Source organism: Chelon labrosus (assembly GCF_963514085.1).
Source record: "Chelon labrosus genome assembly, chromosome: 11".
NCBI lineage: Eukaryota > Metazoa > Chordata > Actinopteri > Mugiliformes > Mugilidae > Chelon > Chelon labrosus.
Window position 1 is genome coordinate 21,253,881 of NC_140344.1, and position 27,879 is coordinate 21,281,759.

Consider the following 27,879-nt stretch of genomic DNA (forward strand, 5'->3'; position numbering starts at 1 on the left):
AAGAGTAGTGGAAGCAAAGAAAACATAAAGGAATATAACCTAGAGTGTGGGAATAACAACAGTTTGGAAAACCGTGTTCTCATCATCTTTCAACTAATTCTTCTTCAATTCAAGCCAAACTTAAATTTGTACATACTTGTGTATTGAGACACCATGTCACTCGCTCCTTCAATAATGTTATCACCTGCCACTGCAGTGACATATATTTTATACTGGACACCAGCAGTCAGGTCAGGAATATGCTTAAATGTCTCAATTTCAGTTGTATTCCAAGTTACATTTCCATCAGTCCACTGTACTCTATAGGAAGAGCTCTTTCCCACTGGCTCAATCCAGTTCAGAGTTATAGAGGAAGTTGTGAAACTAGTGACAGTAAGATTTGTGACTACTGCAGGCTCTGTGAGCGAGAGAAAGTGTAGTGGAAGCAAAGAAAACATAAAGGAATATAACCTAGAGTGTGGGAATAACACTAGTTTGGAAATATCCAAAAAAGGTTCAAAAAAGGCAACTGGACTTGTAGAGAGACTGAGAACCTTCACAGACACTAGTTTGGAAAACCGTGTTCTCATCATCTTTCAACTAATTCTTCTTCAATTTAAGCCAAACTTAAATTTGTACTTACTTGTGTATTGAGACACCATGTCACTCGCTCCCTCAGTAATGTTATCACCTGCCACTGCAGTGACATTTATTGTATACTGGACACCGGCAGTCAGGTCAGGAATATGCTTAAATGTCTCAATTTCAGTTGTATTCCAAGTTACATTTCCATCAGTCCACTGTACTCTATAGGAAGAGCTCTTTCCCACTGGCTCAATCCAGTTCAGAGTTATAGAGGAAGTTGTGAAACTAGTGACAGTAAGATTTGTGACTACTGCAGGCTCTGTGAGTGAGAGAAAGAGTAGTGGAAGCAAAGAAAACATAAAGGAATATAACCTAGAGTGTGGGAATAACAACAGTTTGGAAAACCGTGTTCTCATTATCCTTCAACTAATCTTTCTTCAGATTAAGCCAAACTTAAATTTGTACATACTTGTGTATTGAGACACCATGTCACTCGCTCCTTCAGTAATGTTATCACCTGCCACTGCAGTGACATTTATTTTATACTGGACACCAGCAGTCAGGTCCATAATATGCTTAAATGTCTCAATTTCAGTTGTATTCCAAGTTACATTTCCATCAGTCCACTGTACTCTATAGGAAGAGCTGTTTCCCTCTGGTTTGTGCCAGCTCACAAACACAGAGGATGTCGTGACATTACTGACTTTCAGATCTCTGACTACTTCAGGCTCTGTGAGGGAAAAGGTGGTACATGGGTAAGAATATTTAAATCATATGAAATCCTCTTTGAGTCAAAGACCCTGTGGAAACCATGGAACAAGAAACACGTCATGCAGATGTCACCACGCTTCCTAAAACAGTAAGGTTAGGCCATAATTATCTTTGGTGTCACTGGACTACAATTGAAATATAACCAGCCAGCATATTGTTCTGTTTTTTTTGTACGACTATATTTCTATTTCAAAGAAAGGGCCGTCTTATTGACTCTTCTAAAATTCAGATGTAGGTGCGTACAGTTTCAGATGGTGTAAAGCCTGATTCACTGGAGGAAAATCCTGCAGAATATCTCAGCATAGGCAACAACTGTCTAAACTAAAAATGAAGTCAAAACCTTAAAAATGAGTCTAAAGGAAATCTCACAACTCATCTCTCTCAAGATGCAACCCAGACATTGTCATGGCTCTGTATTGAGTTTCCTGTTTTATTTTGTAAAGCTCTTCCTTGGTTTCCTGTGTGGTGTTCCTTCCTGTGATTCCACCTTTTGATTGCTTCACTGGTTTCTCCTTGTGTGCTCCGCCCTGATTAGTTTCACCTTTGTCTTGTCGCCCCTCTGCCACTCACGTATATATAGCCCTGCCTTTCATTTTATTCTCTGTCACGTCGTATTGTTGTCCTGCTGTACTGTCGCACTGATGTGTCCTAGTATTTCTTTCTCTTTGTTTTGGATTACCTGCCATCTCTGCAGCACATTCTGTTTTTCTTGTTTTCATTAAATACATTTTGTACCAACTCCTGCCTCAGCCTGTTCTGTCCAGCGCTTGGGTCCTACCCCACTACTCCGCAAACCTTGACAGACAAAGAATCATCTTCATTTTTAATCTACATCTAGACTTTTACTATAATCTCCTCTATATTTTTTCCAGCCTGTGTTAACAGAAGACTCTTTTCCATCATGTGTCCTCTGCAGACATTTACTAGATTATTGTATGAACCACATTTAAATGTTTACTTGTGTAATGAGACACAGTAACACTCGCTCCTTTAGTAACTCTATCATCTGCCACAGCAGTGACGGTTATTGTATTCTGGACAACAGAAGTCAGGTTAGTTTTTTTATCAAATGTCTCAGACACATTCATAGACTTAGTTATTTCTCCACCAGTCCACTGTACTCTATAGAAAGAGCTCTTTCCCACTGGCTTAGTCCAGTTCAGAGTTACAGAGGAAGTTGTGAAACTAGTGACATTAAGGTTTGTGACTACTTCGGGCTCTGTGAGTGAGAGAAAGAGTAGTGGAAGCAAAGAAAACATAAAGGAATATAACCTAGAGTGTGGGAATAACAACAGTTTGGAAAACCGTGTTCTCATCATCTTTCAACTGATTCTTCTTCAATTCAAGCCAAACTTAAATTTGTACATACTTGTGTATTGAGACACCATGTCACTCGCTCCCTCAGTAATGTTATCACCTGCCACTGCAGTGACATATATTTTATACTGGACACCAGCAGTCAGGTCAGGAATATGCTTAAATGTCTCAATTTCAGTTGTATTCCAAGTTACATTTCCATCAGTCCACTGTACTCTATAGGAAGAGCTGTTTCCCTCTGGTTTGTGCCAGCTCACAAACACAGAGGATGTCGTGACATTACTGACTTTCAGATCTCTGACTACTTCAGGCTCTGTGAGGGAAAAGGTGGTACATGGGTAAGAATATTTAAATCATATGAAATCCTCTTTGAGTCAAAGACCCTGTGGAAACCATGGAACAAGAAACATGTCATGCAGATGTCACCATGCTTCCTAAAACAGTAAGGTTAGGCCATAATTATCTTTGGTGTCACTGGACTACAATTGAAATATAACCAGCCAGCATATTGTTCTGTTTTTTTTGTACGACTATATTTCTATTTCAAAGAAAGGGCCGTCTTATTGACTCTTCTAAAATTGAGATGTAGGTGCGTACAGTTTCAGATGGTGTAAAGCCTGATTCACTGGAGGAGAATCCTGCAGAAAATCTCAGCATAGGCAACAACTGTCTAAAACCAAAATGAAGTCAAAACCTTAAAAATGAGTCTAAAGGAAATCTCACAACTCATCTCTCTCAAGATGCAACCCAGACATTGTCATGGCTCTGTATTGAGTTTCCTGTTTTATTTTGTAAAGCTCTTCCTTGGTTTCCTGTGTGGTGTTCCTTCCTGTGATTCCACCTTTTGATTGCTTCACTGGTTTCTCCTTGTGTGCTCCGCCCTGATTAGTTTCACCTTTGTCTTGTCGCCCCTCTGCCACTCACGTATATATAGCCCTGCCTTTCATTTTGTTCTCTGTCACGTCCTATTGTTGTCCTGCTGTACTGTCGCACTGATGTGTCCTAGTATTTCTTTCTCTTTGTTTTGGATGACCTGCCATCTCTGCAGCACATTCTGTTTTTCTTGTTTTCATTAAATACATTTTGTACCAACTCCTGCCTCAGCCTGTTCTGTCCAGCGCTTGGGTCCTACCCCACTACTCCGCAAACCTTGACAGACAAAGAATCATCTTCATTTTTAATCTACATCTAGACTTTTACTATAATCTCCTCTATATTTTTTCCAGCTTGTGCTTATAGAAGACTCTTTTCCATCATGTGTCCTCTGCAGACATTTACTAGATTATTGTATGAACCACATTTAAATGTTTACTTGTGTAATGAGACACAGTAACACTCGCTCCTTTAGTAACTCTATCATCTGCCACAGCAGTGACGGTTATTGTATTCTGGACAACAGAAGTCAGGTTAGTTTTTTTATCAAATGTCTCAGACACATTCATAGACTTAGTTATTTCTCCACCAGTCCACTGTACTCTATAGAAAGAGCTCTTTCCCACTGGCTTAGTCCAGTTCAGAGTTACAGAGGAAGTTGTGAAACTAGTGACATTAAGGTTTGTGACTACTTCGGGCTCTGTGAGTGAGAGAAAGAGTAGTGGAAGCAAAGAAAACATAAAGGAATATAACCTAGAGCGTGGGAATAACAACAGTTTGGAAAACCGTGTTCTCATCATCTTTCAACTAATTCTTCTTCAATTCAAGCCAAACTTAAATTTGTACATACTTGTGTATTGAGACACCATGTCACTCGCTCCTTCAGTAATGTTATCACCTGCCACTGCAGTGACATATATTTTATACTGGACACCAGCAGTCAGGTCAGGAATATGCTTAAATGTCTCAATTTCAGTTGTATTCCAAGTTACATTTCCATCAGTCCACTGTACTCTATAGGAAGAGCTCTTTCCCACTGGCTCAATCCAGTTCAGAATTATAGAGGAAGTTGTGAAACTAGTGACAGTAAGATTTGTGACTACTGCAGGCTCTGTGAGTGAGAGAAAGAGTAGTGGAAGCAAAGAAAACATAAAGGAATATAACCTAGAGTGTGGGAATAACAACAGTTTGGAAAACCGTGTTCTCATTATCCTTCAACTAATCTTTCTTCAGATTAAGCCAAACTTAAATTTGTACATACTTGTGTATTGAGACACCATGTCACTCGCTCCTTCAGTAATGTTATCACCTGCCACTGCAGTGACATTTATTTTATACTGGACACCAGCAGTCAGGTCCATAATATGCTTAAATGTCTCAATTTCAGTTGTATTCCAAGTTACATTTCCATCAGTCCACTGTACTCTATAGGAAGAGCTGTTTCCCTCTGGTTTGTGCCAGCTCACAAACACAGAGGATGTCGTGACATTACTGACTTTCAGATCTCTGACTACTTCAGGCTCTGTGAGGGAAAAGGTGGTACATGGGTAAGAATATTTAAATCATATGAAATCCTCTTTGAGCCAAAGACCCTGTGGAAACCATGGAACAAGAAACACGTCATGCAGATGTCACCATGCTTCCTAAAACAGTAAGGTTAGGCCATAATTATCTTTGGTGTCACTGGACTACAATTGAAATATAACCAGCCAGCATATTGTTCTGTTTTTTTTGTACGACTATATTTCTATTTCAAAGAAAGGGCCGTCTTATTGACTCTTCTAAAATTGAGATGTAGGTGCGTACAGTTTCAGATGGTGTAAAGCCTGATTCACTGGAGGAGAATCCTGCAGAATATCTCAGCATAGGCAACAACTGTCTAAAACCAAAATGAAGTCAAAACCTTAAAAATGAGTCTAAAGGAAATCTCACAACTCATCTCTCTCAAGATGCAACCCAGACATTGTCATGGCTCTGTATTGAGTTTCCTGTTTTATTTTGTAAAGCTCTTCCTTGGTTTCCTGTGTGGTGTTCCTTCCTGTGATTCCACCTTTTGATTGCTTCACTGGTTTCTCCTTGTGTGCTCCGCCCTGATTAGTTTCACCTTTGTCTTGTCGCCCCTCTGCCACTCACGTATATATAGCCCTGCCTTTCATTTTGTTCTCTGTCACGTCGTATTGTTGTCCTGCTGTACTGTCGCACTGATGTGTCCTAGTATTTCTTTCTCTTTGTTTTGGACTACCTGCCATCTCTGCAGCACATTCTGTTTTTCTTGTTTTCATTAAATACATTTTGTACCAACTCCTGCCTCAGCCTGTTCTGTCCAGCGCTTGGGTCCTACCCCACTACTCCGCAAACCTTGACAGACAAAGAATCATCTTCATTTTTAATCTACATCTAGACTTTTACTATAATCTCCTCTATATTTTTTCCAGCTTGTGCTTATAGAAGACTCTTTTCCATCATGTGTCCTCTGCAGACATTTACTAGATTATTGTATGAACCACATTTAAATGTTTACTTGTGTAATGAGACACAGTAACACTCGCTCCTTTAGTAACTCTATCATCTGCCACAGCAGTGACGGTTATTGTATTCTGGACAACAGAAGTCAGGTTAGTTTTTTTATCAAATGTCTCAGACACATTCATAGACTTAGTTATTTCTCCACCAGTCCACTGTACTCTATAGAAAGAGCTCTTTCCCACTGGCTTAATCCAGTTCAGAGTTACAGAGGAAGTTGTGAAACTAGTGACATTAAGGTTTGTGACTACTTCGGGCTCTGTGAGTGAGAGAAAGAGTAGTGGAAGCAAATAAAACATAAAGGAATATAACCTAGAGCGTGGGAATAACAACAGTTTGGAAAACCGTGTTCTCATCATCTTTCAACTAATTCTTCTTCAATTCAAGCCAAACTTAAATTTGTACATACTTGTGTATTGAGACACCATGTCACTCGCTCCTTCAATAATGTTATCACCTGCCACTGCAGTGACATATATTTTATACTGGACACCAGCAGTCAGGTCAGGAATATGCTTAAATGTCTCAATTTCAGTTGTATTCCAAGTTACATTTCCATCAGTCCACTGTACTCTATAGGAAGAGCTCTTTCCCACTGGCTCAATCCAGTTCAGAGTTATAGAGGAAGTTGTGAAACTAGTGACAGTAAGATTTGTGACTACTGCAGGCTCTGTGAGTGAGAGAAAGTGTAGTGGAAGCAAAGAAAACATAAAGGAATATAACCTAGAGTGTGGGAATAACACTAGTTTGGAAATATCCAAAAAAGGTTCAAAAAAGGCAACTGGACTTGTAGAGAGACTGAGAACCTTCACAGACACTAGTTTGGAAAACCGTGTTCTCATCATCTTTCAACTAATTCTTCTTCAATTTAAGCCAAACTTAAATTTGTACTTACTTGTGTATTGAGACACCATGTCACTCGCTCCCTCAGTAATGTTATCACCTGCCACTGCAGTGACATTTATTGTATACTGGACACCAGCAGTCAGGTCAGGAATATGCTTAAATGTCTCAATTTCAGTTGTATTCCAAGTTACATTTCCATCAGTCCACTGTACTCTATAGGAAGAGCTCTTTCCCACTGGCTCAATCCAGTTCAGAGTTATAGAGGAAGTTGTGAAACTAGTGACAGTAAGATTTGTGACTACTGCAGGCTCTGTGAGTGAGAGAAAGAGTAGTGGAAGCAAAGAAAACATAAAGGAATATAACCTAGAGTGTGGGAATAACAACAGTTTGGAAAACCGTGTTCTCATTATCCTTCAACTAATCTTTCTTCAGATTAAGCCAAACTTAAATTTGTACATACTTGTGTATTGAGACACCATGTCACTCGCTCCTTCAGTAATGTTATCACCTGCCAATGCAGTGACATTTATTTTATACTGGACACCAGCAGTCAGGTCCATAATATGCTTAAATGTCTCAATTTCAGTTGTATTCCAAGTTACATTTCCATCAGTCCACTGTACTCTATAGGAAGAGCTGTTTCCCTCTGGTTTGTGCCAGCTCACAAACACAGAGGATGTCGTGACATTACTGACTTTCAGATCTCTGACTACTTCAGGCTCTGTGAGGGAAAAGGTGGTACATGGGTAAGAATATTTAAATCATATGAAATCCTCTTTGAGTCAAAGACCCTGTGGAAACCATGGAACAAGAAACACGTCATGCAGATGTCACCATGCTTCCTAAAACAGTAAGGTTAGGCCATAATTATCTTTGGTGTCACTGGACTACAATTGAAATATAACCAGCCAGCATATTGTTCTGTTTTTTTTGCACGACTATATTTCTATTTCAAAGAAAGGGCCGTCTTATTGACTCTTCTAAAATTCAGATGTAGGTGCGTACAGTTTCAGATGGTGTAAAGCCTGATTCACTGGAGGAGAATCCTGCAGAATATCTCAGCATAGGCAACAACTGTCTAAAATCAAAATGAAGTCAAAACCTTAAAAATGAGTCTAAAGGAAATCTCACAACTCATCTCTCTCAAGATGCAACCCAGACATTGTCATGGCTCTGTATTGAGTTTCCTGTTTTATTTTGTAAAGCTCTTCCTTGGTTTCCTGTGTGGTGTTCCTTCCTGTGATTCCACCTTTTGATTGCTTCACTGGTTTCTCCTTGTGTGCTCTGCCCTGATTAGTTTCACCTTTGTCTTGTCGCCCCTCTGGCACTCACGTATATATAGCCCTGCCTTTCATTTTATTCTCTGTCGCGTCCTATTGTTGTCCTGCTGTACTGTCGCACTGATGTGTCCTAGTATTTCTTTCTCTTTGTTTTGGATGACCTGCCATCTCTGCAGCACATTCTGTTTTTCTTGTTTTCATTAAATACATTTTGTACCAACTCCTGCCTCAGCCTGTTCTGTCCAGCGCTTGGGTCCTACCCCACTACTCCGCAAACCTTGACAGACAAAGAATCATCTTAATTTTTAATCTACATCTAGACTTTTACTATAATCTCCTCTATATTTTTTCCAGCTTGTGCTTATAGAAGACTCTTTTCCATCATGTGTCCTCTGCAGACATTTACTAGATTATTGTATGAACCACATTTAAATGTTTACTTGTGTAATGAGACACAGTAACACTCGCTCCTTTAGTAACTCTATCATCTGCCACAGCAGTGACGGTTATTGTATTCTGGACAACAGAAGTCAGGTTAGTTTTTTTATCAAATGTCTCAGACACATTCATAGACTAAGTTATTTCTCCACCAGTCCACTGTACTCTATAGAAAGAGCTCTTTCCCACTGGCTTAGTCCAGTTCAGAGTTACAGAGGAAGTTGTGAAACTAGTGACATTAAGGTTTGTGACTACTTCGGGCTCTGTGAGTGAGAGAAAGAGTAGTGGAAGCAAAGAAAACATAAAGGAATATAACCTAGAGTGTGGGAATAACAACAGTTTGGAAAACCGTGTTCTCATCATCTTTCAACTAATTCTTCTTCAATTTAACCCAAACTTAAATTTGTACTTACTTGTGTATTGAGACACCATGTCACTCGCTCCTTCAGTAATGTTATCAGCTGCCACTGCAGTGACATTTATTGTATACTGGACACCAGCAGTCAGGTCAGGAATATGCTTAAATGTCTCAATTTCAGTTGTATTCCAAGTTACATTTCCATCAGTCCATTGTACTCTATAGGAAGAGCTCTTTCCCACTGGCTCAATCCAGTTCAGAGTTATAGAGGAAGTTGTGAAACTAGTGACAGTAAGATTTGTGACTACTGCAGGCTCTGTGAGTGAGAGAAAGTGTAGTGGAAGCAAAGAAAACATAAAGGAATATAACCTAGAGTGTGGGAATAACACTAGTTTGGAAATATCCAAAAAAGGTTCAAAAAAGGCAACTGGACTTGTAGAGAGACTGAGAACCTTCACATACACTAGTTTGGAAAACTGTGTTCTCATCATCTTTCAACTAATTCTTCTTCAATTTAAGCCAAACTTAAATTTGTACTTACTTGTGTATTGAGACACCATGTCACTCGCTCCCTCAGTAATGTTATCACCTGCCACTGCAGTGACAGTTATTGTATAATGGACACCGGCAGTCAGGTCAGGAATATGCTTAAATGTCTCAATTTCAGTTGTATTCCAAGTTACATTTCCATCAGTCCACTGTACTCTATAGGAAGAGCTCTTTCCCACTGGCTCAATCCAGTTCAGAGTTATAGAGGAAGTTGTGAAACTAGTGACAGTAAGATTTGTGACTACTGCAGGCTCTGTGAGTGAGAGAAAGAGTAGTGGAAGCAAAGAAAACATAAAATGAATAAAACCTAGAGTGTGGGAATCACACCAGTTTGGAAAACCGTGTTCTCATTATCCTTCAACTTATTCTTCTTCAATTTAAGCCAATCTTAAATTTCTACTTACTTGTGTAATGAGACTCACTAACACTCGTTCCTTCAGTAACTCCATCATCTGCCACTGCAGTGACAGTTATTTTATACTGGACACCAGCAGTCAGGTCCGTAATATTCTTAAATGTCTCAATTTCAGTTGTATTCCAAGTTACATTTCCATCAGTCCACTGTACTCTATAGGAAGAGCTCAATCCCTCTGGTTTGTGCCAGCTCACAAACACAGAGGATGTTGTGATATTACTGACATTCAGATCTCTGACTACTTCAGGCTCTGTGAGGAAAAAGGTGGTACATGAGTAAGAATATTTAAATCATATAAAATCCTCTTTGAGTCAAAGACACTGTGGAAACTATGGAACCAGAAACACGTCATGCAGATGTCACCACGCTTCCTAAAACAGGGTTAGGCCATAATTATCTTTGGTGTCAATGGACTAAAACTGAAATATAACCAGCCAGGATATTGTTCTTTTTTTCTTTTTTGTACAACTATATTTCTATTTCAAAGAAAGGGCCGTCTTATTGACTCTTCTAAAATTCAGATGTAGCTGCGTACAGTTTCAGATGGTGTAAAGCCTGATTCACTGGAGGAAAATCCTGCAGAATATCCAAGCATAGGCAACAACCGTCTAAACTAAAAATTAAGTCAAAACCTTAAAAATGAGTCTAAAAGAAATCTCACAACACACACATTAACACATGTCGGTGAAAAGTTTTAGAAAAGGAGAAAACTTTACAACTGCATAATTCTCGTGTGTTTCAAGAGTGTCTGATGCCTGAGCTCTCTCATCGCTCTCAAGATGTAACCCAGATATAGAGAATCATCTTCATTTTTATTCTACATCTAGACTTTTAGTATATTCGATTATTGTCTGAACCACATTTAAATGTTTGTGTAATGAGACACAGTAACACTTGCTCCTACAGTAACTTCATCACCTGCCATTGCAGTGACAGTAATGTTATACTGGACACCAGCAATCAGGTTAGTGATGCTCATAAATGTCTACATTTGTAGAGTTAGTTATTTCTCCATCTGTCCACTGTACTCTATAGAAATAGCTGTTTCCCACTGGCTCAGTCCAGTTCACAGTTATAGAGGAAGTTGTGAAACTAGTGACAGTAAGATCTGTGACTACTTCAGGCTCTGTGAGTGAGAGAAAGAGTAGTGGAAGCAAAGAAAACATAAAGGAATATAACCTAGAGTGTGGGAATAACAACAGTTTGGAAAACCGTGTTCTCATTATCCTTCAACTAATCCTTCTTCAATTTAGTACAAACTTAAATGTTTACTTACTTGTGTAATGAGACTCAGTAGCACTTGCTCCTTCAGTAACGTTATCATCTGCCACAGCAGTGACATTTATTGTATACTGGACACCAGCAGTCAGGTTAGTGATGTTCACAAATGTCTCATTCACATTGACAGAGTCAGATTTTTCTCCATCAGTCCACCGTACTCTATAGAAAGAGCTGTTTCCCACTGCCTCAGTCCAGGTCAGAGTTATAGAGGAAGTTGTGGAACTAGTGACAGTAAGAAGTGTGACCCTTTCAGGCTCTGTGGGGGAAAGAACAGTACTATAACATGTGATTTATTCAAAACAATCACATATGCTGAATCTTCTGTAAGGGCCATGCTCTACAAAGTCATTGTTGCATACATGTTAATTAAAGGGGATTCAACAAGGCGACAGACTTACTCGTTGTGACATTTTGGCTGCAGTTCAAACAAGGAACAGATACTACATAGACGGCTCCAGGGGTCAGATCAGTTATCAGATTGTTTGCAGAGGTGTTGTTCCCAACGGTAAAGTTGCACTCACTTCCAGGTTCAATTCTGACATTAGTAGTCGTTGTTGGGAATGTGCTGCTTGCACAGGTTGCTATAAGATAAATGGACAAGAAAAACAAGAGAGTAAAACACTGTGCAAACAGATCTTTAAAACATCTTTAATAACACAGATCTGATATATTGACAGTCCCGCATAATTGGTATTGTGTGAGAACAAAAATAAGAGGCATGTAGTGCAGAAATCAAAAAGAAGAGACAGTACTTACAGCTAGTTTGTGCTTGGGTGTTCTGCAGAGGAGGGGACAAAGAAAAGCAAAGTAAATAATTTTGCACCAGCAGAGGTCAGCATTAAGTTTCGAACAGAGTCAACCCATCACATAGAAACCACACCATCGCTTTAGTGTCAGAGGGCACTTTTGGATTTATCAATGTCTGAACAAGTCTCAATTACTCTGATGGACAACTGTGAACAACACCACTGTTGAATAGATCGTGTCTCCTCAGTTTTTCTGAAACCGAGCCGAACATGCTGTAAACCCCCTATGGTCCCGTTTCTCTTCTTTATGGTGGTCAGGGAACACGGCGACTGAAAATCATCCCACCTGATGTGAGAGAGCAGGAACAAGACCAGATTTTTAAAACTCACATGAAACCCAGATATGTGAATTTTATTTTAAGTGTTCAAATAGTTTGTGAGAACATTTTATTTCCCAGCTCAGAGGAATTTATGATTTATTATTTTTCTTATTAACTTTAGAGTAATTATACATAAGTTTTAACTCCAGTATCACTTTTTTGATCACATATGATCTCATGAAAATAAGGGAACTGGTCTAAGCATTGATGACTTTATATTTATATTTTGCTGCACAAAGCATGTTTCTATTACCAGAATTAAGACACTGTAAAAGGCACAAATACTGACACCTAAATCAAGATATCTTTTTCTGACACCATCAGTCAGGTTAGTAATGCTCCTAAATGTCTCAGACACATCCATAGACTTATTTCTTTCTCCACCAGTCCACTGCACTCCATAAAAAGAACTGCTTCCCACTGGTTTGTCCCACCTCACAGACGCGGAATATGTCGTGAAATGACTGACATTCAGATCTGTGACTACTTCAGGCTCTGTGAGGGAAAAGGTGGTACATGGGTAAGAATATTTAAATCATATAAAATCATCTTTGAGTCAAAGACACCGCGGAAACCATCCAACCAGAAACATGTCATGCAGACAGAAGTTCATTTGAGGCTTTAATTTGGTCTGTGCTATGGTGACATGACACCTAAATCAAAATCTTTTTTCTGGTTTCTTGTTTGTTTTTGTTTTTCCCATCCCAGATCTAGTTTCTTATTCAACTTGATTAATTATTCATGGATGAAAAGTCCAAGCATATTGCTTTTAAACGTATTTTAAAACGGGTCTCACCAGGTTTCTAAAATCTACAAGTCCATTTCTATGGCTGTTAAGGGGGAAAAACAAAGGTGACTTGTTTTTCATTAATCCATTTCAATCCACTTCCTTTTTAAGGTTCAAAGGAGCACTCACAAAAGCAAAGTGTTATGCAATAAAATCCCATTGTAACTGATGAAAAGATCATGTTGGTACAAACAAGGAAGTAGACCTCGCTAATCCCTTGTGGGTAATGGTAAACGTGGGACTGAGAGTACAGTCCTTGTAGGATTACATCTAGTTATCTCAACCCCAAACCATAATTTCACATACGTACTTTCAAGCCACCTCATGTCCACTTGAGCTCTCTGTACTTCAACTGTGGCTATGGTCTGTATGTTGACCGAACACGCCACTCTGATTGCGCATTACTTATTAGCCAAAATTTAAACAGGCCAGAGTTACTCGCTGACATGTTGCCTTTCAGGTTGTTTGCCCGCTCAGCTAAACATTAAACGCATGGCATCATGGCTCAAACCTGCATCTTTCTCTCCCCCACAAAGATCCCAGACAAGGCCAATCATTAACGTCTATTAACTAATGACAGAACGAGGCCTCGCAGTTAAAATGTTCAGTTTGTTGCTCATACGCATTTAGGAAGATGTTCACTCAACGAATCCCTGTTGAATTCTATTGTTTTGTACTATTTTTTTTTTATCAAGGATTGAACACAGTTAACATTTTTGCTAAAATTATCCATTAGGAAATTGTTAATTAAGTCAGCATATAGATGTCAGCTCCAATGATAGCAAATGAAGACAGCTTTTATTGCTCATATGTTTTATCTCTGTCCACATAATGACGATTGTCTATTTCAAATTTTTTAAACAATTCGTCTTTTCCTTGACTTTACTACAATGAGAACCATCTGTTGATTGCTGTATATTAACCACAGCCAATCTAATTAAGCAAGACCTTTGAAATATAACAGCACAGACCTAACAACTCAAATATTGTCACACCATTCTGCGTTACACCTTTCTCCGTCCGCTCGCCAGTAGATGCAGATCAGCGTCCTCCCCTTAACTTTCCCTTTTCCATTCAACACCAGCGACCCTTCCCTTCCTGACAATCCTCTGGGACGCTATTTTTTCCTTTCTGAAGGTCTCACCCAGCGGCACATGAGAAAATTATGATTCATTACTCTGAGTAATTTTGTGTAAATATATTTATGCTTTTTGTGTCTTTTTACGGAAGTCTGTGGTTTATTCTTTCTTTCTAAGTGGCTATTATCTCTTAAACCTAAACCTCAAACATTAACCAACCAAGCTTCATATTAAACTGTCAGGTAGAAAAAAAAAACCCTCAAACTGTCACTTTGGGTGGATTTTGCACTTAAACAGGAGGAACAGTTAGCATGAGGAAGTATACCGTCCATGCGTGTGACTTTACTTCTGCTGTTTGAGTAGGGTGTCTAACAGGACAAACACCCTTTGAGGGAGCATGTAAATGGGTGAGTTTCTGGTTACAGTTTAGTGACACGTTACATTTCCAACAATGCAAATTCAACTTTTAGGCAATATATGTAAGACTAGAAACTAGATTTGGGTTGGACATACTGTACGATGTTTCCTTTTTTTCCTTTCCCCAAAAATGAACTGTTAAAAGTGCATTATCGCTATAGCCCTGGCAACATTTTACAGTAATCTATCTTCTTCTACTTAGCCTGCAAACATTCAACAAGTATCGCTAACAAATCCTGACCCTTATGTGGGTGAAGATATTGAGACAGATAATATAAAATCATTCGAGTAAAGACTGCCTGTATGGTAAAGTTGTGCCTTTGAGGACCATTGATGTCTAAAACACACACTTGTAAATAAGTCTCAATATTAAACGGACAATACTAAAAGAAATTCAGATCTAACATATATCCCACATGGAGCTGTGCCGAGTTAATTACCACCAAACCACACACAGCAAACTGGAGTAGGACAAACTCATAATAGCCTGGAGCAAGCTCGGACCTCCCCCACCCACAGTTTACGGAAAGGTATCACTCTGTTGGGAATTGATGGCAAAGTTCTTCCCGGAAAATCAAATCGTTTGGTCGTTAGTCATACACGAAGTCCAAATGGCTTGTTGCAAGACTCCGATCAAAGTGTTAGCATGCTAACAACTAATGATAGGCTAAACACATGTTGGTGAAGCCTCACCTGCTAACTGTAGAACGTAAAAACAAGCCGCCTTAACTTGTCAAGTGTTAAGATTCACAGCGATTAGTAGTCGTGCTTAAGTGCTAAACAGAAAAGAGCCTACTCTTTTAGCTTTTCAGCTAAGTGAACTAAGTTTGGGTCTTTTATGGCCTGTTAACTAGCATCACTGACATTTCCGCCCTACAAACTTTTCCAGCACCAACCTTAAGACAGACAAGCAAAACAGCAAAGCTAGTACAGCACAGCTACAAATAAAGTCAAACTTCCTCCGGCCCAGAGACGTAAAGGTGTGTGGACAAAATAGTGGACTTACATTTAGTTGGCCAGAAACATGACTTCAGCCGAACGTGAACATTTCTGACTTCACTGTGTAAGAAAATAGGCCTCAGCAAGCTAATATTCAGGCTAATAAGTTAGCTATAGCAACTTAAGTCAGAAAAAGCACAGGTGTAAGACATAACATAATATTAATGACCGGTGTTATAGAAAGACATGCTAATGACTGTGTGTGTGTAATCAGGAAATAATTATTAAAATGTAATGTTTGTTCTTTGCATTTCCTGCTAGGCTAAATGTAGTAGGAGTAGATGTCACGTAAAGCCTTAAAGGTTTGTATCTGTGTTCCTGTCTGCTGGCTTTGAATCTGAATCCTCAAAAAAAGTTTTCATACAGTTTAGACTGAGTGTGACAATGGTTATCTTTAATATATTACCACTAGGAGTCACCAAAGTCATAAAACCATATAGGCTTAAGGAACTGTCTTTTACCTTAACATGACCTGTTATTCACTGATTATGGTTAAATATAATGGAGTTGATGAAGGTTAGACAGTGTTTACTCCATTTGACTTTTTATGTTGTCAACTAACTAATCTGTAAATTGACCAGAAAATAAAATGGAAATCTAAGCAACAGCAAGTGGAGCACAGCTACCAACAGGACCTTTTGGTGAGTACATACAGTGCTCCATTTTTTAAAACTTGTGAACGTTGGGAAAAATGTTTGAAATTTAGTCGCACAGTAAATCAACTCTGCAACTAATGCAACACATTCTGGTGTCTGACCGACCAAATCACGAAAAGGTCACATACCAGCATGTAAACTATGCATCTCAACACTACCGCTATCTCATGTTTCATACAAATATTCATGTTAAGCTGATCTCTGGGGATGTGACTTCTCCCGAGCTGCGACTCCCGAAAGTTTTATTTTCTCTTGGCCCTCTTCCTAAGAAACACTTATTTTTTTCTCCTGACCAAATAAACAAAACAACGTCTCAAGCCATTATGCCTTGGCACTGACTCAGAGAACAGAAATAACATGAGCTCAAATTCCCTTTTGGGAAATGCTGCCCTAGAAATACTGAAACTCAAATAATGGCTTTCATTTATCTTTTGAATCCATGGCGACTCAGATCCACCCATCGCAAAACACTTCACTTCAATCAACGGCCGGTTCATCACGGTCATTATTCTTTGTCCTTTCTATCTGATGAGTGGTTGATAAATTAGATAAACTTGAATTTAATTTAAAGTTTGCTGGCACACAACTCAAATTTAAGGATGGACAGTTCTAAGAAACTGTCCGGGGTTACTTCTTGTGACCGTGACTTTCAACTAAGGAGCGATATTTAATTGGGAGACATACTGGCACTAAGCCAATGAACCCTTTGTCCTGTATACTATCTGTGCCCTTTGACTGGGTCCGTCTGCAGGAGGAGGAGGAAATGACTGTACTGACCACTATATAAACATTACATCACCCCTAAAGGCAGCCTGCCACTCTCCGATTTCTTCTGATTCCTACCAGTCCGCCTCTTGATAACACCCCAGTTCCTTCCTGCACAATAACACTTGGACCTTTAAAAGTTGTTTCCTCAGAGATCCGCCTTTTAACATTAGGGCCCCTCATAATCTGATAACCTGAAACAAAAACATGAAGAAAGAAAAAAAAAAAAGAAAAAAGAAAGTTTCTGCTCCTTGAATTACGCAAAGTCATAAAATATGGCTCGTGGTGCCCTCGTTGACTTGCTGAGCGGAGAAACTGGATTCCTCTCCAGCTGTAAGTTCTGCAAAATCACGTTATCTGATCAAACCGAGTTGTGTGTGTGTGTGTGTGTGTGTGACAGTGCTGATGATTAGCAACACAAAACGCCCAAGGGTCACGAGGAAGAAATGGATACATGTCGTAGTCTCCTTTTCCTTTAGTGGATTCTTCTTTTCCTTCTGTAATCATCTTTCTACTTTTCAGCTTTATTCCTGTTATCCAGCAAGTCAGCGCCTCAAAGCGAGAGAATTATTTTTTTTTTTTGTCCTTTAGATGTGATCAACTACCAACTACACAGAGAGAGTAAGTGTTGATTAACTTAGATTAGAACTTAAACTGATATTTGGCAGCCTTGGGCATGATACCAAACAGACTGGGTTAAAGCTTAACTTAGAAATAGCTAGAACAACAAATAACACAACACAAGCAGGAAAAGACACTACTGTTGAGAAAAAAATGGTGTTTAAGGCTTTCTTGTGCATATAAAATAATGTATTATATGTAAAATATTGACATTTAATTATCTGGCTTGACGGTCAAGGTGACCACATCACAGCATTTCTCAAGCTTGCAGATATGGCGGCTCTGTTGAGACAATCTACGTACCTTTGACGGACTATTTTAAATGTTATTTTAAGATTACCGTTTTGAGATTACCCAAGCCCTATTGCCACATTTATGTGGCAGAACAAACTCAACCGCTAATACACTGGAGTGTGGAGATGGATTTCTTGTAAAAAAATAAGTAAATTAGGTTTAGCCGTGGATAGCCCACCAGCTAGCCGTATCTTCCAGGAGGGAAATCACAGCAGCTTGGTTTCCACCTGTTTTGTGGATATTTTTTGATAGCGTAATATAAAAAATTAATTGTAGCATTTTAACCGTTGATGTGAGCGCAGCATTAGCCTCAGGAGGCTAATTTTTAAAAGCTAGCAAGCAGATATCATGACACAGCTATCTATGTAGCTACTCAGGCTTTGGGATCTTTCTGAAACCAGAAAGATCCCAAAGATCCCTTGCTCCTCGTCTACACATCCTACATATTCGCCCCCGAACCCAATACGCAATCGCCAGACTTGAAGCGCAGATGAAAACTGTAGGATTAACACACTACTGGCGGAAAGAAGTAGCCTGGCTGGGTAGCACAGGTCGAGCTTTCCTTACTCGTTGTGATCAAACAACGCAATGCACAACCACTGTGTGACTGACTGAGTTAAATAAACCATTTGAATGTGTTATTAATGGGTCAGTGCCTAGAAAATATTAAGATTTTTTAATTTTATTTTGGCGTTTCCTTGGCATGAGCGATCACTTGCCAGATTACTGGGTTCACAAGTGAAAATAAATGCATTCTAGTGTAACAGTCCTGCACCAAATCCGCCTTAAAACAGAGTCAGAAATTTAAATTGGATTGTCTAGAATGATAGAAACATGTATCAGTACAATACAATACAATTCAATATCACAAGTCAATACGTTTGAATCAACAGCTCTCTAAATTATTTTAAACAATACCATAACCTTAATGAAGCTCAGATTTAATACAGGGTTATTATATTAAAAAGAATTAGTTTTCTCTAGTGTACCTATTGAACTGGCTAGTGAGTGTGCATACTGCGCTTTCAAATGTGCGTCACGGGCTACATGATCAGCTAACTTTCCTCTCCAGAATGCAGAAGTTTAATTTCTGACCCAAACATTTAATATAACATGACGCGGGGCGAGTCCTGTCAGCTTGTTCTCTATTTAGAGTTCACTACCTTGGTAGCGACCTAGTCATTGTTTCTGTTCTAACATAACTTCCTGGCACTTCCTGAGCCCACCCAGAGACTCCCGATAACGCAGTCGGACGGCATTAAGGATGTTTAAGTTTAGCATTGCGCTGTACTTCATACCCTCGAGCTCATTAAGGTCGAACGCAGGAAGACGAGAGCCACACGACACCGGCTAATAAGTCAACACTTGTCTCTCTTTAACCGCTCTTAGGCCAAGCATCACTTTACAGACGTGCTTTGCTCCTTCCTATGCTGTGCACCCCTTAGAAATTCACTCGTGTCAATCCTTAGCTTTAACTTTTTTTAGATCTTTGACCTCTCTTTTGCTTCTTGGTTTTGAGATTACGCCTAGAGAAACAGGAGGCGGGGTGGGAGATTGACTTCACAGCTCTGGGGAAGAAGCTGTCTGTTGGTTAGCGGTTGTTAATCCAAGTAACACTGTGCTACCAGCTGTGGTGTCAAGTATCTTATGATGCTGCGTTCATGTCAAAAAAGCTAAACGGCAGAAAGGCAGAGGACGATGGAGAGAGGTGCACTCTCAACAGCTGCGAGCACCAATCACTATTTTGAGAGTGTCAAAGATGCAAGGAACATTGTAGTCCATTGTAAACTCGGTGCCAGCGGCAAAATGCATTAGACTGTGAAAATCTAATTTATTAAAGCATCTGATAAGGCAGCAACAAGCGCCAGCATTGACAGGGAGGCCTCTGCTTGCACTCGGCCTAAAGACCAGAAATCGGATTTCAGAGCAGGACACGGTGCTGGAGAGACATTAAGTTGAGAAAAAAAAAATCTCAAGGAGCTTGCTGGGCTATTTCCACAGTGGACGTATTGTGATAAAGAGCAAAGTGAATCTGCCACAAAGGAAGATGCTTGCTGGCTACTGAGAGAGAGATGCAAAACGTGATGGATAGGGAGACGATGTTTGCAAAACTCACTTTCTTTTGTGCTTTTTCTTAATTTAGTCTTTTCATCATTCAGATCACATCCACCGCTGATTCTCGTCTTCTTTTACACATTTGCATTCAGTATATTTTATTTTGCAGCTTTCGAACACAACAGCCTTCCTATATGAATACACGCGGCACCATACTCCCCAAGAGAAATTCGCCAGAAGCCTCTTGAATCATAAAACAATGCTGAAAGCCGTGTCTAAAAATAACCGCTGCTTCCAAATATTCCCTTTGCATGACAGCTCTAGCTATGACTGTGTCTGTCTCCAGGTATCAGCTTCCCGCACCACGGCCCGGCCGCTATCAGAGGCCACATCGGAGAACATGAAAATGAGTGACGTGATGTTTACTGTCAGTGGCACCGCGCTGCACCCTGCAGAGCGCTGAGCCGCTGGCCGGGCCGATACCCATCTGAGTACAATGCGCTCGCCATTAGAGCTTCCTCCTAATGCTAGTGGCCTGCAACAGGGGGAAATCGCGCATGAACGCATACATACCAACACCCATGGATTCTGGACACAGAGGGCCGGGCCTTTACACTGAGCTGAAGTGTGATCGGGGTGATGTTTGAAATGTGTGAAAGTTAAGCGTGGGGTGTGATGTGCGATAAAGCAAACTGTGTATTTATACATTTTTCTTTCAAATTTTTAATAACTGGGTGCCTTCTGCTGTATTTAACAGTGTAATAGCCATTTTCTAAGATCACAGGAGCTATGACTATATCTTGTCTTTTTTTTTTTAAATCCAGATATTGAAATCAAAGGTCAAAGGCATCTACCCACTCGCTCACACAATTCACACATATTCTGGGGATCGAACCGCTAACCCTCTGGTTCGTGGACAACCAGCTCTACTGAGCTACAACCGCATGCACAGGCTCCTTCCTCATGTACGCCTATCTTTGAATAGTTATGTAACAGGTTTTCATTTGAACGGGGGCATTAGATAATTCATTCAACAACCACGGAAGTGAAAAAAAAAACTCATTTCCTTGTAAAGCTGACCAGACAGACAGCTGCACCAAATTTTGCCGTAGAGCAATTGATTAGACTGCTCATAAGAGGAAATGTCAGCTGTTGCGTCTAATAAAAAAGTAAGGAGTCATAAACCGCGTACAGCAGCTGCAACATTTCCTGGCAAAACGGCGTGATGGCTGGCACTTGCGAACAGCACCATCCTCCGCCTTTGAGAAGCCGAAAATGCACCGCGTTGCAAATATGACGACGCCGAGGAGACACACTTGCGGCTCAGCGAAGGCATCGTGAATGCAAGCACATGAACTGATTTTTATTTTTTTGGTTTATGGTTGGAATTATTAAGATTATTATTATTTCATATAAGGACATTTGCTTGGAATTGTTTCCAATTTCTGTTTTTACACAATTTACATTAGTGCCAATTTAAAAGCTGTTTCATGTCCTGAACGCTGCATTATAAAACACACGTGCAGGAAGCGAAATAAGGTAATTGCATGGATGCATCCAGCTACTGTGGCCTTTCTATTTTTTACACAGCCTGCTGTCCGCATATGATGTCTGGTCGGTAGGAGTCAAGCTCTTTTATTTGCGGTTCTTCTCTCAAACTGATTTCGCAAAAAAAAAAAAAAAAAAACATTTTTCATTAATGAATGAAGAGGAGGATCGCTGTCAGAAACGATCAGCGTCACTGAATAAAAAAACTGCAAATTAATCATTTTTAAACTATAACCACCACCTTGAGCACATCTTATTCACCAGCGGCCTCAGGGTGCATACTCTGGGTACCCAGCCTGAAATTCTCCCACCTGGAAAAACTTTATTCTGGGAATTTCGGTTACCTTAAGTTGAACCATTTGGAGTTCATTATGCCCATTAAAGATCATTTATCTTTATTTGGAGATGGACAGAAGAGCGACAGCGATGGTGCTCAGATGACCACCAAAGTGGCGGAGGGGCTAGTTGCCACCTTTAGAGCCACGATAGTGAAGGAGCAGACCTTTCCTCACCTGATAGTCACTATTAGTGAGGAACAAACCTATTTAACATTAACACAGATAGCCAGCTCTATATTACATTTCATTCAGCACTAATGAAGATTAAAAGCTCAGTTTGAGGTCAATCAAGAACGACAGTAGGATTGAATTTTAGGAAGCCAGACAACACAGGAGGAAAATAATAACTTCTTCTTTCCGCTACAGCCTATGTCTGGCTATAAGTCGCTCAGAGGCCACTGATAAAATGATAGCTATCTGCTGACAATAAGGCCTTTCAGGCTGGGAGAGGAGCCTGTGTCTCATTTACATGGACTGGGAACTGTGACTCTTTGTAATTCATCTAGAACATGCTGAGCTTCCACTAGAAGCCCGGACCGAATGGCAGCGCGGTTAGGGGGATGTTAAATTGAAACTGGACTGTACTGGTGCAGTCGACAGGGACTGAGAGTGGGCGGAGGGTGCATCATTCCACAAAGGGGGACTTGATTTGTGACTTTTGCACTTCAGAACAATAATGGGATGCCAGACACTAGAAGTCTTGTGCTTTCTAATCTGGATAAAGCGAGAAGAATACATTTAGAGAGAGGAACTCGTCGGATGTCATCGTCAAGGCGCCGCGCGTCATCAACTTGTCATCCACGTCATATATTTTAAAAGTTCAAGGCACTGGCAGAAAGAGAGCGCTTCTCTACGGAGAGTCCGCGGGCCACAGACGGGCCAGTTCTTTCAAGTGTTAGAAAACGTCACATTTCCTTGTTCCAAGATATTTCCCACTGATAGCAATGTAGCCGTTCTCTCATTTGTACAAGCTGCAAGGAGGCAGCGCATGGGAACAGAGAAAAAGCTCCATACCATGATAAACTCATGCAAAGTGTTGTACTTTTCCTGGGTCATTAATGGGTGACTGTCAAGCTGGGACTTTGCACGCACCTGCCTGCACTTAACAAATCATACTTCGTGTTTTTTTTTTCGGTCTATATTTAGTTTTGCTTGTCTTTTTATCCCATTTCCATGTAATATCCTATGTTCCGTGCGATGGCCAGATAAATGACACGGAAGCGCAGCAGTGAATACAAGTGTCATTTGAATCAGAAGAAATCTGAGAGGCCACGTTAAAAGAGCGAATTCATAAGATATGAAGACACCTGTTCTATTTAATTTAGAGATTTTTCTATTTAATTTGTTTTTTAAAAAATGGCTATGCATCAAACTTAACCAGTCCACAAACGTGACAGATTGAGTGGGAAAGAGAAAACCAAGAAACACGGTTAAACTGTTTTCCTACCCTGGTCTTATACGAGTCTCAGTCTTCAAATTAAAAAGCATGTGAAGGAAAAAGGCGCGGGACGAGAGTAATTTACTTAAACGTAGATTAACAGGTCACGACATTGTCGGTAAAAAACAACTTTTTGGAGCAAATAATGAAGTTTCTCAGGTGTCCAGGTCACGGGAGGTCAAAACATAAAGCTAAAACAAAGGCAACTAGTGAGAGTAGTGTCCAGACGCGACAAAAAACAACACCACCCAAGTTAGTCTGAAGGACTTCCTCTAATTGTAGGTGAGCATTGTGTCATTAAAAGCCTAAACCAGTCATTCTGAAACTCCGACAAGTCCGGCTGCTTTTGTTTTAGCTTTGATTTTGGAGACAGAAATCATATCTGTGCATCTTATACAAGGAAATTAGAACGCCTAGCCTTCTCTACACTTTTCTACCAGCCGTTCGTGTACTTTTATCATCTTTTCAAACGTTCTCGCAGCTTTCTTATCTAGAACGATTCAGCTATGACAACCTTCTACAAGAATACGACCCACATTTTTTCGGTCATCATATGGATTTTTCTTTTTAGACTCCACATACTAAGTTTATTTTGAAACAGTCGGCTAAAAGGATTGAAGAATTAGAGTTAAAGCAGAAAAAGGGGAAACATTATGCTTCCCCGAATGGAATCTATTTTGCATAAAGAGACACTTTCTGTACATGTAATTAGCATTTCCACCTACAGGAACTGTGCCTGTTCTTATAAATTATTCAATTTAGTAAGCAGCTTGGCTCAAAAACAATGAAATATGTTGTTTTTATATTTATACAAATGTACATATAGAAAATTTGTACATTTTCTGCGTATTTTATTTTATTTTACTACATTTTTACTTATATTATTTCTATTTCTTTAGCCATCTTCACATATTTTTTGTGTGCATCTGAGCTACTGTGACCAAGCAATTTCCCTTGTGGATGAATAAAGTTCATCTAAGTCTAAGTATTTTTAAATTCTAGTATGAAAGTGTCTCAAAGAAATACAGAACTGCACCGAGAAAGACACGGCTAGCTTTCTACCATCCTCTAAAGGCTGAAATCATCCTCAAATATCCGGCGCAGCGTATTCTAGAGGAGCAATACGCAGCTTTGAGCTTTAAAACTGTATTTTGTTCAGTCAGCCTATCGTAGCATCATCCTTTACACAGTTACACAAATGTAAAATTTTTGGGCCAAGCTGCTTACGAAACTGAACAATTTGTAGGAACAGCCGCAGTTCCTGTAGGTGGAAATGCTAATTACATGTATGGAAAGTGTTAGTTTATGCAAAATAGATTCCATTCGGGGAAGCATAATGTTTCCCCTTTTTCTGCTTTAACTCCAGTTTCTTCAATTTAGTCGACTGTTTCAAAATAAACTAAATCTGGAGTCTAAAAAGAAAAATCCATACGATGACTCTGTGGGTCGTATTTTCGTATTTTTTTTCCCCCGTATTTTGGGGTCGTATTCTTGTAGAAGGTTGTCATAGCTGAATCGTTCTGGTATTAAGTTATGATCTCATCCTCCCTGACTTGTTTCCATGACGTAAGAGGGTCACAGCTTTCTCCAGACGCTTGTGTTGTGACGGACCCTCAAACCTATGTGAAGCGTGTTGAGGAGAAAGCTGCGAGGACGTTTGAAAAGATTATAAAAGTACGAGAAAAGCTGGTAGAAAAGAGGCGAGAAGGCCACGAGCAGAGACCAGCAGAGACCAGAGTGAACAATGGGAACAATGAATAAAGAGAAGAACCACCAGTATGTTTTTTTTCCCCCGTTTGAACTTTTGGTGTTATTGTGCTGCTCATCATCAACACTGATAACATGTGACCACAAACAAAAGTTCTCCAAAAGCTTCTCTGATTTTGAGAGGTGGAAACGAGGCATCCCATCTCTGAATGTTGTGTGTCTCAACTGCAAAGAAACAACACTATATTCTCATTATTAGATCAATAAATTGTATTAACCATTACGTAAAAAAAAAGAAAAACTTAATGACAAATCCCTTAAACGCCGAAGCACAAAGTTAAAGTTTTAAACATGTCCGTAAAAAGTCTTTCTTTCCGCAGCACTGAAAAACCATCTGTGTTTTGTTTTGTTTTTTTGTCACGCTCTCATTTGCATCTGCACTCTTCATCAAAGCTAAGCGGATTAATGGGCCACTGCACGTTTACTTGCCTTTGAAAACAACACAGTCAACATGACATTTCTGTGCATTTCACCTTGAAGACAATAAATGACTACATTCAAAAACTTGAAAAAAATTCTTTTCTCTTATTTTCATATTCTGGAGCTTTCTGACTGCATATCTTGCTCCTAATCGTGAATGTTTTCATTCATTCGTTCATCTTCTGTAACCGCTTGACCTGTGAAAGGGTCGCGGGAGGTGATGGAGCCTATCCGAGCTGTCATCGGGCGAGAGGCGGGGTACACCCGGGACAGGTCGCCTGTCTATCGCAGGGCTAACACAGAGAGAGACAGACAACCATTCACACTCACACCTACGGCCACTTTAGAATCGCCAGTTAACCTAACGAGCATGTCTTTGGGCGGTGTACCCGGAGAGAACCCACGCAGACACAGGGAGAACTTGCAAACTCCATTAACATTTTCTCAAATTAATATTTTTAAAGCTTAAAAATGAGCTTTATTGTCAAATATATAACAGATATTAATTGAATTTTATGATATTCTGCAAGTATTGCATATTTCAGTATATTACTGTATAGTATTTTTAGTAGTTTCATTTCAGATCAAACAAACACAAGAAATCTACACTAATTTCTAACTTCGAGCGCCAAATCTGCCGCCTTTAACAAGATGTTTTTGGCGTTTGACTATAAGGAAAAAGGGATGGAGAATTGAATAGCGAGTCCATGAGTCATTGTACCCTGTGCAACTAATGGGTTGCCAGGTTAGGTTGCCAAATAAGGTCCGATAAGGTGCTGTACATAAATAAATCATTAATCTCATTTGAATTAAAAACATTAACCGTATTCTTCTTTGGTCTGATGCTGTGCTGACATTCTGGATAAGGTGTGATTTAAATAAGAGCCCCTGGTGACTGAGACGCTGTCTCTGCTCTGAAAGTCACACATTTCACACACAGTAAATAAAATTAGACATCCACCCAAAACTTTCTCACTTAGCAGCTCTATGGTACAAAACCATCACGCCTAAATCTGTCCTGCAAGTGAAAGTGTTTTTTTTTTTTTTTTAGTTTGCATGGCAGCAGTTGATAATCAGCTAAACATTAACCACGCGTTGCATTTTAAAAAGTTCCGCGTTGGGAGGTAAACGGGTTTCAAATGTGGAACAGGAGCGAGCACAGGTACAGCGCGGGGGTCAGTGTCGACCGATGCACCGGCTGCCTTGTGAAGTTGGAACATCTCTTCTCGCAATGAAGGACGACTCAGTAGAGAGGAAACATGCACACTAGATGTGATCAGCGTCTTATTAATTCACTGGTGTGAAGCCTTGTGGCTGCAGGAGTGACGGGGGACACTGAGCCGGACCTCATTCCATTCCTGACCCCTTTGTGTTGGCCACACACACCCTCACATGCCATTCTCAACCTCTCTCACCCTTTCTTTCTCTCTCTCTCTCTCACCAGATAGACCAGTGGGGCAAGGACAGGTGGGTCTGAGGCAGCTGGATGCCACAGCCTATCTCTTATCTAATCTCTGTCCAGAGGCATATTTTTAAAAAATTAAAAATTACAATAATTTCAGGTCAGGTAACTTGTGCGATCTGGAACAAAAGTCTGATTTTTCAAAAGTGTCTTATCTTAATTGTGATTACAAACATATAAAACCAGGTTGGATCTAACACATCCTCTCCACTCCTTCCAATAAATACCCCAGCATTGTCACATCTGTCAAACCTGAAGGTCGTCCTATTAATTACCTGCTGACATCAAATCTGAATCCAATTAAACCTCTCAAAGGAGCATTGTTCGTCTAACAGGGGACCCATCTGAGCCGCCTCATCTTCTTTGCTGACAACCAGGATGAAACTGCTTCACATTTTCTCATAAACTTTTGAGAGAAGCGCAGCAACCGGCTTCTGACTACAATTGTAACAGCAGCTACCTGCGCAACAGGTGCAGGTGATAGTATCTGACCTTCATCACTGAAAGAAGTAGCCGTGCTGCGCTTGAAAAGTGAAAAGAGCAATACGGTATTGTTGAACGTAGCCATCTGTGTCAAATATAAGTGAGTTAAAGCTGATTCCTACCTTGAGGAGAGCGCTGAAGACCAGAAGAGTCCCCACGAAGGCGCCGAAGCGCAGCGTCATGATGCCGCACGCTTGGACCAAAGTAAAAAAAGGATTCAAGTGCCTCTTTCTACCCGTTGAGCGATTTCATGTCCAAACTTCTGCGAAAACGTCTCAGCTGTTTCTCTCACTTAAGCCGTCAAACCGTCTCTGCATCGGGAGAACTTTTTTAAAAAAAAAGTGAGACTGGGGAAACTTTTTTTTTCTCGCGGAGGGAGGGAGGGACGGAGGGAGGACGGCCGGGCGCG

At 40.0% G+C, this 27,879-nt stretch overlaps 1 protein-coding gene across 1 annotated transcript; it reads right to left on the reverse strand.

Annotated features, from left to right (window-relative positions):
* Nucleotides 1–1,001: 1,001 nt before the first annotated feature.
* On the reverse strand, nucleotides 1,002–27,728 carry LOC311496229 (receptor-type tyrosine-protein phosphatase eta-like; the record flags this gene model as incomplete). Its single annotated transcript, XM_084555991.1, has 7 exons — nucleotides 27,593–27,728; nucleotides 11,972–11,993; nucleotides 11,614–11,796; nucleotides 11,211–11,471; nucleotides 10,066–10,184; nucleotides 4,376–4,481; nucleotides 1,002–1,294 (listed from the first exon to the last, which is right to left on the reverse strand). Exons 1-7 carry the CDS (start codon nucleotides 27,650–27,652, stop codon nucleotides 1,002–1,004), a joined length of 1,044 nt encoding a protein of 347 aa, XP_084412117.1. The 5' UTR covers nucleotides 27,653–27,728.
* Between the last annotated feature and the right edge of the window lie 151 nt (nucleotides 27,729–27,879).